General features: G+C 39.3%; 1 protein-coding gene across 2 annotated transcripts in view; it reads right to left on the bottom strand.

The window, feature by feature from the left end:
- Unc5c (unc-5 netrin receptor C) overlaps positions 1 to 12474 on the bottom strand; it is a 344211-nt gene that overhangs the window by 24894 nt on the left and 306843 nt on the right. For both annotated transcript variants that reach the window (XM_076864608.2, XM_076864609.2), the window contains 2 exons: positions 9363 to 9531; positions 7082 to 7315 (listed from right to left, as the gene is read on the bottom strand). In XM_076864608.2, coding sequence (XP_076720723.1) covers positions 7082 to 7315; positions 9363 to 9531 — 403 coding nt within the window. The remainder of the gene's footprint in view (positions 1 to 7081; positions 7316 to 9362; positions 9532 to 12474) is intronic.

Here is a 12474-nt window from a genome sequence, read left to right as displayed (position 1 = left end):
CGTCCCACAATTACATATAAATTAAATGTAATATTTTCATTGAGCTATTAGCTTTAACATGCCATGATAGTCTAAAGGCCCTCTGTGGGATGATTAAGAGATTCATATCTAGGTCCTATTTTGTTCCAGGAGATTTAATAATCTTGATCTCCTTGAATCTTCAAGGTATTCCTGAGGCAGACAAAGTCACTAGGAAACTTTAACACATTTTTCTTCTTGTTATGCAACACATGTGTCATATGCATGAATATATTAATTTAATTCCCAAAAGCAAGATTATGAAAGTATAAAACACAGGTTAGGGTCATTTTAAAATTTGTATGAGGGCATGGAAAGGAAAGGTATGGCTAATGGGGCCCATTCTATGGAAGGCCAGCCTTCAAAGGCCTAGATGAAGTAGATTGAGGAGTTCTGGGTTCAGTAAGGGCACAGGTGGGCATGAAAGAAGCAACAGAAAGATGCCAGTGGAGGTGGTGACAGGTGGTAGGATGAAAATAAAACCACCTCCCCACTTAACCAGCTGCCTGTGACTGTCTCCAGCATGGCCAAAGAAGGTAGCAAACAATTCTCAACTAGGCTTCATCCAAGAGATTTATTTTTCTCCACTTGTAAGTGTTTCTTTTTTTAAAACATTATATTATCTTTCACAGAGTTATTCGAGTATATTAGAACCTAGATTAGGGTGTGTGAAAATTGAATGAATCCCACAAAGACTCTTCAACATTCCAGGTGATTCCATAAAGCTATAATGCACATTATTTGGTTCATATCATATATACATTTGTCAGAAATTTAACGAAAATCTCACACTATCCACACTATATGAAAATAATTCATATGTTCTGAATCTCAGGGTTTATATAAGCCCCTTTGTTATCAGCAGAGTTTCAGATATTTTACTCTTCATGTAGTGGGGCAGAAATTTCTTATTTTTATGTAGATGTACATTTCTCCTTGGGTGTTTAAAAACTTATTCCAAATATAACCTTGCTCTCTGTTAATTTCTGGTCTATTTATACTAGGATTTAAGTCTTTACAAATAATGAAAGGAAAACACCATTTTTATTACTTTAATCACCTGATGAGGAAGGAAAAAGAAAAGCTCTGATACTCCAAATACCATCTTTTCAATAAACTTGACCTCTCTATTTGAGTTGATTCCAAACTACTCTCAAAATTCTTAGCATCTTTATGTTTTTATGTGAACTCAACCTGAGCATTGTTCCCACTGGTCCTTCAAACTCATGCATAGGAAAAACCCCTCCTGAAAGGTGTATAAAAGAATTCCACTGTTTCCCACTGGCCTTGACTTCTGCCAGTCACTCCTGGCATTCTGATTCCATACGAATGCTTCACAATCGCTAAATGCGGCTTTTAAGTTTCAGGTGACCATTTTGCCTCAAGGCTTAACAAAATACAGGAAAATTTGTTATAAGAGCTGCCAAACTCAAAGAAGTATATGTGAGATGAAAAAAGGTACCAGGGTTACTTGAGAATGACTGATATGGAAACTTTCTTTTTTTCCCCCCATCCATAAATATGATAATATAACCAGAGATGATAAAATGTGATAGCATTCTTGACACACTCCTCTCTAGACATTGGGCCACCATCTTTTTCTAAAATCTTTCAAGGACTGTGCAGCCATGTCCCCTGAGAGTGACTACTCTACAGGGGCTCCATATCTACCCTCTTCTGATGTTTCTGTGAGTTTTTCTGTCATTCATAATGAATCCCCAACTTACAATAGCAACTTTAAGAAATTATCAAGTCCTGGGAGGACCACCTTTGGGCATTACTTGCTATGCTAAAGATGGAAGTGGCAAGGAGTTGGGTTAGATCACAAACAAAGAAGCAGAGCTTCTTTTCATCAGAGTCCGAATTATGGAAGCAGAGATTGAAGTTAAGGATTTGTAAAGAAAGGATGCATCCACTGGAAGGTGAGGTCATTCCTAAACATGGAGAGGTCTGCAGGACAACTGGGAATTTCAGGGGAGTGGAAGAGACTTGGAAGGATGCTGCGTGAAATCCAAGAGTCTAGAAGAGAGAAATAAAAGTGTGTGGAGGAACAGGTGAGGTGTTGCTTAAACTCAATTGGAAATGTATGTTTTTTTTTTCAGAGCAGTACAACAGAGTAGAACTGAAAGTTGTAGTAGACGGCTGGGGATGTGGCTCAAGCGGTAGCGCGCTAGCCTGGCATGCGTGCGGCCCGGGTTCGATCCTCAGCACCATATACAAAAAAACAAAGATGTTGTGTCTGCCGATAACTAAAAAAAAAAAATAAATAAAATAAAATTCTCTCTCTCTCTCTCTCTCTCTCTCTCTCCCCCTCTCTCTTTAAAAAAAAAAAAAAAAAAGAAAGAAAGTTGTAGTAGAGCATACGTGTTCATTTGAGGTCATCATTGCTATGGAAATTCATAAAGCCTGCTCCAGCTCAAATGACAGGTGATTTCAGGTGGGAAGTGAGTTCCCTGTAGATATGGGTAAGAACAGAGGAATTTTTACAGACTTTTTATAGATCAGGAGACCAGGAAAGGTTGAGGAAGTTTCTCCTTAAGAACCAAGGGCAGCTTTGGTGTGCAGCAAGGAAAGATGGTTGTGGTCATTAATTAAGCCAGTCACCATTGGAGGTCTTGGCAACAAGGATGAGAGCTATAGAACATTTATACTGGTAGGTAGATAATGTGGGATGATCGAATGATGGAATAGAGGACCTCTGGGCCAAGGGATTATGATTATTATGACACTAAATTTCAGAGAATTTTTGGAATAAAATGGGTAGAAAGAATGATGGAAGCAAGTCTTGCTAGGATGAGGATGTTGTCTGTGCTAAGGGAATTGACACAGGTAATGAGCCACACAAGAAAGATCCAACGCATGAAGTGGAGAGATGCCAGAGAAATAGTCAACCTAGCTGGGTGTCCGCCTGTAATCCCAGCAACTTGGAAGGCTGAGGCAAGAGCATTGCAAACTCAAGGCCAGCCTCAATAACTTTACTGAGACTCTGTCTAAAAATAAGAAGTAAAACAAAAAGGGGTGAGGGATGTAGCTCAGTGGTAAAGCACACCTGTGTCCAATGACCAGTACCACCCCCAGCCCGTCAAAGAGTTTTCCTTTTGGCCTGTGATGAATTCAAGGGTGTGGACTTCATGGCAGGCATTGTTAACCTGGAAGATCTACCGGTGGTTAATGTGGTCAGGTAAAGAAATGGGGAAAGAACCATTTGAGGGTGTAGGGAAGTTTGTCCTTAATAGAATAATAGAATCAAAGTTCCAAAAAGAGATGAAAATATTTAGGATGGGTTCACAAGAGAATAACACAGGTAGCTGTAAGAAAAAACTTCACTACCCAGACAAGTTAGATCAGAGCCTTTGGGGTAGAACCTTGGAGTGAGTCTTTCAAAAGCTCGTCACTGATTCCTATGTGAGTTGAGATAAAGAACTAGTGGGTTGGGAAGAACATGAAACAGGAGTGGGGTAGGCCTGAAGGAGGAAGAAGGACTTGGGAGGGGTGATGTACTATGGGTTAGAGCGACAGGAGAAGCAGGGACATCAGAGAGACTGGCAGGAAACATTAGCAAGCAGGGTGCCAAAAAGGCAAAGTTTGAGCATTGAAGGGCCTTTTCCAGCTAATCCACCCCTAATCCACTCACAATTCAAGGGTGAATGTGAGATCGTATAAATGTGACTAAACTATCTCTTTGGTATGTTGGACAGATTTTTACCTACAACTAGAATTTTGATATTTTTGCATTATTAAAAGTCCATGAGGTTTAAGAATGCCTCATCCATTATTCATATTTTGGTTCAGGCTAAGTGCTGGATCCCCAGATGCTGAAAATTTATAAATGTCTATTTGGAAAGCATTGACCACAATACAAACTACTTTGGGGTTATTTTCACTGCAAAAAGCTGTTCATTGGTCTTTCTCAGTGTTGACCATTGGCATGGCTTTCTAATCAACATAATCAAATGTATTTTATAAAATATACATTTGCATTTTTTAATAGATCTCTGTGTGTCTGTTAGGAAGACAGGACAAGAGTTTTCTGAGTAAAACTATGTGCATGAATATAAACTATGTGTACCAAACACTTCAGATATGATAGAGGTCTTCTACGGTTTGATTTTTACAATGACTTTCCTGGAATTCTTTGAAAAGATTTGTCTTAATCAGATCCCAGGATCCCCATACAAATACAACTTTCCCTAAGAAGAATTTAAGCCTTGCATGATTTCTATCTTAGAAATCATGATGCTTCTTAGTGTCTTAGAGGTATTGCATTTTCAAGGAGTGTGTGTTCACATCATTTATTCCACACAAAAAAAATCCTATAGGCTTGATCATCAAAAATACATCCAGCAACCCACCTGGTCTTATCCCCTCCCCTGGGAACCAGGCTGGTCAGATCCACCATGAGGAAGGATGATTGCAATTGACTCCTCACTTGTCTCTCTGCCTCTATTTGTGTCCCTAGAGTCTATTCTCTTTTCATGACGCCAGAACTACCCTGTAGATGGAAACTCCATAGGAAATACCGTGACAGAAAAAATTCCTTCCCTTGGCTTCCTGGACTTGTTTTTTTCCCCTTCTCTTCTTCCTCTGGGTGCTCATCTTTCTTTAGCAACTTGGGCACCCTACTGGCTACCCTTCCTCCTCCTTGATCCCTGTCATCCAGGGTGTGACTCTTCAAGCAGCTCAACCTGACATCCACACGCAGCTACAAAGCCTGACTTCTCCTCTTAGTAGCTGATGCAATCTAGAAAAACTGACTTGAACTTTCTGTGCCATGTTTAGCATATCAGTCAAGTGGGGATAATGAGATTGATATAGAATTTCTGTGAGGATTAAATGAGCTAATACAAAATATTTAGAATTTTGCCTGGTACATAGGAAGCTCTCAGAAATACATTACTGTTTTGTTGTTATTATTATTATTTTCTCTCTCTATTGTCTTTTAGTATTTTCCCTGATCACCTTGGATGACAAATATCAATATTGTTGGATCCTGAATATATATCTTGGGATCATCTCTCTGTCCAGACAGCCACATCTATATTTCTTTCAAAAAGATCAGGTATGGCTTTTTAAACATTGCCTTGATTGACACATAATAGTTTTACACATTGATGGGGTACACTTTGATACCAGGCACAGAAAGACAAACACTGCATGAGCTCACTTAGGTATGGAAACGAAAGAAGTTGATGTCATAGAAGTAGACAGCAGACAAGTAACGACCGGAGGTGGGCAGGACAGGGGTTGCAAGAGATTGGTACAAAGCCACACCTGTATTTATAACCATGCCCGGGTATCTCTGTCTGAATGCCCAATTTATACTTCTAATCCAGTATTCTAGAAGAATAAGCACTGTTATAGATGGAATGTTTGTGTCCTCCAAAATTCATATTTAGTGATCCTGACCCCCAATGTGATGGTATTAAGAGGTAGGGCCTTCAGGGTTGGGGTGAGGTGATTAGTGTGGAGCTCTCATGAATGGGATAAGTGTCCTTATAAAAGAGACCCCAGGGAAAACTCTAGTTATCTGTCTACCATGTGAGGACACAGTGAGAAGTTAGCAGTCTGCAACCAGGAAGAGGCTCTTACCAGAGCCCAGCCAACCTGGCACCCTGATGTCAAGTCTCCAGCCTCCACAACTGTGAGAAAGTACTATTGTTTAAGCTACCCCATCCTGGGTATTTTGTTATAGCAGCCTGAACTAAGGCCATAACCCCAAAGTTGCCTGTCCCTTGAGTTTACTACTACTGACTTAGAGATACAAGTTTGATCTCTTACTCCACCCACTGAGGTTAGTGACCAGGCCCGATAAAGGCTACTGAACAGGACCTTTTCTCCTGTTCCCTTTATCACCCTCTTCTGTTATCATCCCAGCTCTATCCTGCTCTTCTTATTAACTGACTCTCTCTTCCCACTGAAGTCAAACTAATATTTCTTTTTTTTTAAAAAAATATTTATTTTTTTCTTAGGTGTAGATGGACACAACACAATGCCTTTATTTTTATGTGGTGCTGAGGATCGAACCCGGGTCCTGCCCATGCTAAGCGAGCGCTCTACTGCTGAGCCACAATCCCAGCCCCTCAGTCTAATATTTCTAATGTATATTTCTGATCATGTCTTTCTTCTGTTTAAACCGCTCTATCTCTATCTCTATTAACTCAACAGATTGTACCTCAGCTCCTCTCACTGATAGTCAAGGTCTCTCTTCATGGGAGGAACCTGTCTCTCTAGGCTTCCTGGAATAATATGTCTGCCTAGAGGCATCATTTGCTCTGTATTTCTGCATGCTGTTTCCTCCACCTGGAAATATTGAATTTTTAGTCGAAACCCTACCTTCCACTTTGGTCAATTTCAAATGTTAGCTTCTTTTCATCTTTCCTCAAAATAACATGACGCCTCTGTCTCTTGAACTCGCATGAACTTTGCATCTCGGCTGTGGCATTCATCACATTCTGACTTATCTCCTCATCCTTGCCATACTTCTTTTATTCTTCCTTCTAGATCATAACTTTTTCAAAGGCACTTATTATATCCCTTAAAGCTTCAAATGGGATAAAATGAATGGCAATAATCACACCAGGAATTAAGCTCATTTATTCTGCAAAGCAGCAGCCTGTTGTCAAATGCTAACCCTCTCCCTCACAGCCCTCGTAAAAAGAATGGGAAAGCATATAAATGAAGTAGCACACAAGAGGAACATACAGTGTGAGCAATTACGCCAATTTCTTTTATAGGAAGAACACAGCTGAGATAAACATGGAAGCAGATTATTTACCATCCACGGGTCTCCTTGCCAAACTCTTCTACATTTTTCATTAAAAGAAATCAAGGAAGGTAAACAAAAGTAGCCCTTGGGAGGAATCAGCATTAAGGAAACGGCTCATACATCAGCATGGCCCCAGAGATTTGTCTGTTTCTTTAACTGTGTCCTTTGGGACGGAATGCACGTGTTCACACACCTGGATGCATGTGCACAGACAAATCTCCAGGTGTGTTCAGCCACACCAAACCTTGGCTTACAAGTGGAGTGAAGAAGAAGGAGTGCCAGGCAGGAGTCACTTACCTTCAGGGCATCCTGCGTGTCATCCAAACAGTAGACCCGGATGCTGTACTCCAGGGAGGAACAGCAGAGAGGCCCAAAGATGGCTAACTTCAGGCGTTTTGCTGCGGCTTTGGTGGTGGATTGCCCAACCAGGGCGTAGGTGCTGAGGTTCTCTGTGAGGATGTGGCAGGCCTCTGCATCCAGCTGAATGTAGCAGGGGGTAGTGAAGTTTTCCTCTCCAACCACTACTACATCCTGGGAGAGACAAGGGACAGGGCTTATAATATAGATTTCTAAGCCACGGAGGATGCATGCTGGTCGCTGTGGGTGGTGGTAGGCAGAGTAGTCTCCTCTCCTGAGTGCTCATTATTCTTTATCCTTTCCTTTTCAGGCCTTTTGATCCTGCTACTTTCATTCTTCTTTTTTTCTTTTTCTTTTTTTTAGTTGTAGATGGACATAATGCCTTTATTTTGTTTATTTATTTTTATGTGGTGCTGAGGATTGAACCCAGTGCCTCACACGTTTAGGCAAGCGCTCCACCACTGAGCCCCAGACCCAGACCTCTACTTCCATTCTTAATAATTGTCTCCTTTTCTACTCTTCCCTTTACTACCTATATGCTGTTAGTGTTCTTTATGTAGAAGTCTTTTACACAGTGCATTTTTTTTTTTTTTTTTTGTTACTGGGGTTTGATCCCAGAGGAATTTAACCACTGAACCACATCCCCAACCCTTTTTATATTTTATGGAGAGACAGGGTCTCACTGCGTTGCTGAGTCTGGCTTTGAATTTGCAATCCTCCTGCCTCAGCCTTCTGAGCCACTGGGATTATATACTTGTGCCACCTTACTTAGCTGTTTTTTTTGATCTTCCTAGAATCTAATTACTGGAATCTACATGAAAATTCCAAAGACCTTCATAAGTTACCCTGACTTCAGCATACCTTAGTTTATTTTCTGTTTCTGAGAACTGAATGATTTAATATATAATTCTTATTTAATCTAAAAGTATAATGTTTTGCTGTGCCATTATAGCATAGCAATTTTTCCCTAAAAAACCCATATACTTGAAAATAATTAGGAAAACTAAGGCCTTATGCCATGCCATCCAATTGCATTCTTTCAAAATTCACCTGCTAGTTACTTCCCAAAGCAGAACACTGCTTTTTTTTCAAACTATCTTTCTTGCCACATTTCATGGAAGGCAAGATTTGGCAGGCTTGATGTCTTTAATATACTTTTCTTTGCTGAGTGCAGTGGTGCACAGGCCTATAATCCCAGCAACTTGGGAGGCTGAGGCAGGAGGATTGCAAGTTCAAGGCCAGTCTCAGAAATTTAGCAAGACCTCGATTCAAAAACAAACAAACAAAAACCCCACAACAGACTGGGGATGTAGCTCAATGACAAACCATTCTGGGTACAATCACCATTATCTCCCTTACACACACACACACACACACACACACACACACACACACACACAGCATGATCTCCTCATATAGTCAAAAGTAGCAGATATCCATAGAAAGAAAAATCTAATTAATTCCAGGATGTCCCCCTACTCTGCTAACTCTACATTCCTAAAATATTAGGGGTTTAAATCTTCAAATATATCTTTAAAAATTTGTTTCCTAAATGAAAAATACCATATGTAATCATGAAGTACATAATATATACTTTGCATATTATACATGTATATGACATACTTGTGTGTGTCTGTGTGTGTGTGTATATATATATGATAACATACTTTGTATGTTGCAACTTCATATTTCATAATTGGCATTATTTGATAAAGCATATTACTCAGATACAGGTGCTAAGTGACAGGTTCTGATGTGAGAAGTGGGGCCCACTGAAGGCCCTGAAGTTATTATGGCAATAGATGTAGCAGGACAAGGTGCCCCAGATTCTCTTCATTCAAAGGAGAGCTTTGGAGACACTTCCTTTCTGTTTTCTCAGGTTAAATTCACAAGACTATATCTCAAATACTTCCTGCAATTAAGTGCCTAACGTGCTCTAGCCAAGATACAATGTGCAATGACTCTCTACCTCCAAATTTAAATAAATTAAAAAAAAGAGTGTATGTATGTATGTGTATGCATATGTGCGCGCGCGCGCACACACACACACACACACACACACACACACACACACACACCACTCAGAAACTAGTCTCTCTCATTTTGAGTTCAACCTAAACTTCTCTCCTGATGTTTTGCTTTAGAAATGAAGGCCTCCATAGTTACTTACTCCTACTGATGTGCATGAATCCCATCTTTACTCTGAAAGAAGCCCCCTCACCTCCCACTGTCCCTGTGCTGTCTGGTTTTTGAGCTGGATCTTCCAGTCCTCTGTATTGGGATCTGCACAGTGATGCAGAGTGAGGATGACGGGGCGGGTCAGCAGGGCTCCCGGAGGCCCACAGCTCACCACTGGGGTCAAGAGCGTCTGAGAGTCTTCCATGGGTGGCCTGGTAGGAGAGCAGAGAACTATGTCAGTGACATTTCATAGTAATTATGTACTGCGTACTTGTTGAGATCTGAGATCTAAAGTTGTACAAACAGTTCAAATAGTTTTCTCTTGGGTTTTTTGGGGGGAGTGGGGGGGGTGAGGCAGAAATAAATGTGAAGACATGCTCTTTATACCAAGGCTTTCATCTTTCAAGACTGGAGGTCTCTATGAAAACAGGGAATTTGCCATCATCTCTTTGATCCCCTCCCTCAGACACAGGTTGCCTTTGGTAGCTTCCTCTGAATATATGTGCTGATACTTTTCAGGATGGAATGAGAAAGAACAGAGTCCTTATGAAGTTATATAACTAGCTTTTCTGATAATACTTGCCATTGGTCTCACAGGGTTTTAAATACTTTTGTGTTTTTAGGACCTAACTTGAAAAATACTTCAAAAAAAAAATCACTTCAGAATGAGGACACCCTGGAGCTAAACTTAGTCCAAATGACTTTCAGGAATAATTCAGGCTAGTATGGCAGATTCATTCTTTCAAATATGACCAGAAACACTATAGAACTGTATTTCTATAGAAATTAAAATAAGTTCTCTTTACTTATATATCTCATATTCAGATCTGGGCAGAAAGAACCTCAAAGATCTAAATTCTTTTATTTTATTATTTTTTAAAGACTAACATATTGTTTCCCCAAAAAGATTTTAACCAACAATCAAATGGATAAGTTAACCTATCTTGATAGGTGAGTAGTCATCCCATAAGTGTTAAGTGGATGGTACAAAGTCTCACACCTCGTCAGTGCTGGTTAGCGCAGGGACTAAAACTCATGCCTTCCCAATAACAATGCTCAAGCCACTGTTAGAGTAGCCTGGCCTTAGAAAATGTGGATCCAAAGAATTTCACGATCCCTCAGGAGGCCACTGAACACCACCTTCTATCTACAGCACGAACCTCTGACAACATAGCTGTGCTTTAGGCACATCCACATTGACAGTCCATTGCTACCAAAGGGTCATCCTATTTATTAAACACTCAAATTTCAAAAAGATCCTTAGCTGGGATGAACACAATCTAGTTTCCTAAAGTTTCTCTTCACCAATCTTTGACCTGTTTTCTAGCCCACTTTGTTTCATATATTTGGAGATTGTTACAACTCCAAAATCTTCATTTCACACCAAACATGCTCATCTTTTTTCAGCATCAACTGGCAAAATATGGTCTCCAGATCTCTTGATTTTCACCCATGTGTCCACAATAGTTTGGGGAATCTTAAAGTGTCCACAATAGTTTGGGGAATCTTAAAGTGAACTCAATATTCAAATACTATGAGGTACTACTATTTCTTTGATTTGAAATGTGTAGTTATATTCATTCATCATAAAATTGTTCTCTTAGATCACTGGTAATCAAGTAATTACTTATAAATATTATTGAGAAGGCTCCAGTTAGAAAGAAAGATGGAGATAGTATGGCTAAGTATCTCCTTTATAAAATGAGACAGTGAAGGCCCAAGGAAGTTAAGTAATTTGTTAAAACTAACCACTCTATGTGTTCCTTACGTGAATGACTCTTAGGCATACTTTATATTGTTATGTGTTAGCAGTAATGGCTTTTGAATCTAGGTATGGCCATTTATATTAAGCTTTTTGATTTTACCTTAATAGTCTCACAGTAAATTTCTTAATGTTACGTCTTTCTTCCAAATTTTGGCTGTATCTGCCAGTCTTTCATCCTTCATAAATCTCATATGCCTGCCATCTGTGTTTTCATCACAATCACTGATAACATTGTAACACAAGAATAAGGCAAGGACAAAAATCTTTTCAAGGACACCACTTGAAAACTCTCTCCCATCTAACATCAATACCTTTGAGTTATTAGTTCAACCAAATAGAAACCCATTAAAATGTACATTGTCCAGTTGACATCCCCTTTATCTTATTCACATAGATATTAAAAAGGACATATCAAATTCCTTTATAATTGCAATGGCCACTTGAAATTGATTTTTCTCTGTTCTTTATCTGTAGTTTATATATTATTTATTACAGCATCTAGAAGTTAGTTTATCTGGCTTACCTTCATTTAACACTCAATGAATGATAGTAGCTATTATTATTTTTAATATTGTTGGAAGATAATTCTCCATGGATTTCTCATATCACTGAGCACTCTTTAATGTCTTTTCAAGGATGCTTGTAGAAGAGTTGCCTTGGAATATAAAAATAGTGTCTGCTCTGGAGCAAATGGCAGGCAGTTCTCCTTCTCATTACAAAGACCCAGGTTCCCTACTGGAATCCAACACTGAAGTGTGTAGATGTCATCTGATGCTCTTTGTATCACCCTTTGAGAACCTGGACTCAGGAAACTAGCACAAAGAGATAATATTCTAGATGACATGATTGCTAACAAACTGTCCTTTGTCTCTGACCCAGGAGTTTTGTGTCTTCCATCAGTAGCCACAAAACCAAAGTAGCTGACCTCACACCTCACAAGTAAGGTCACATCTTGGAGCAATCATATGTGACAATTATTATCAGTTCTAAAATCTGAATTAAAATTTGGCATTTATTATCCTTAAAAAGTCTTAGCTATCACTGCTTCCTCTCTAACTTTAAAATTGCATTCAGATCCACCAACCTATGTCTTTCTCTCTTCCTATTTAGAAACCCCAAACAAACATTACCTACTTTTAGTCTTTTAATATCATCTCCATTCTCTATGAATAACAACAAAGTTTTCTCTATTCAATCTAAAGTTTTCTAGGTACTTGGAAATGTACTTACACTTCACTTCATAAGGTTATCAGCGGCAGCTTGAGACCTCATTACTATCCCCTTTTCCACTCTGATTTTCATTTTCTTTTAACCCAGTTTGTCCTCCTTCTTTCCAGTCTGAAATTCATTCTCTTACATGACTGAAGTTTTGCTTTCATTTTGTCATATT

Source organism: Callospermophilus lateralis, chromosome 8 (assembly GCF_048772815.1).
Source record: "Callospermophilus lateralis isolate mCalLat2 chromosome 8, mCalLat2.hap1, whole genome shotgun sequence".
Lineage (NCBI taxonomy): Eukaryota > Metazoa > Chordata > Mammalia > Rodentia > Sciuridae > Callospermophilus > Callospermophilus lateralis.
The sequence above is the reverse complement of the archived record's forward strand: the minus strand, read 5'-3'. Positions and strand labels throughout refer to the sequence as shown.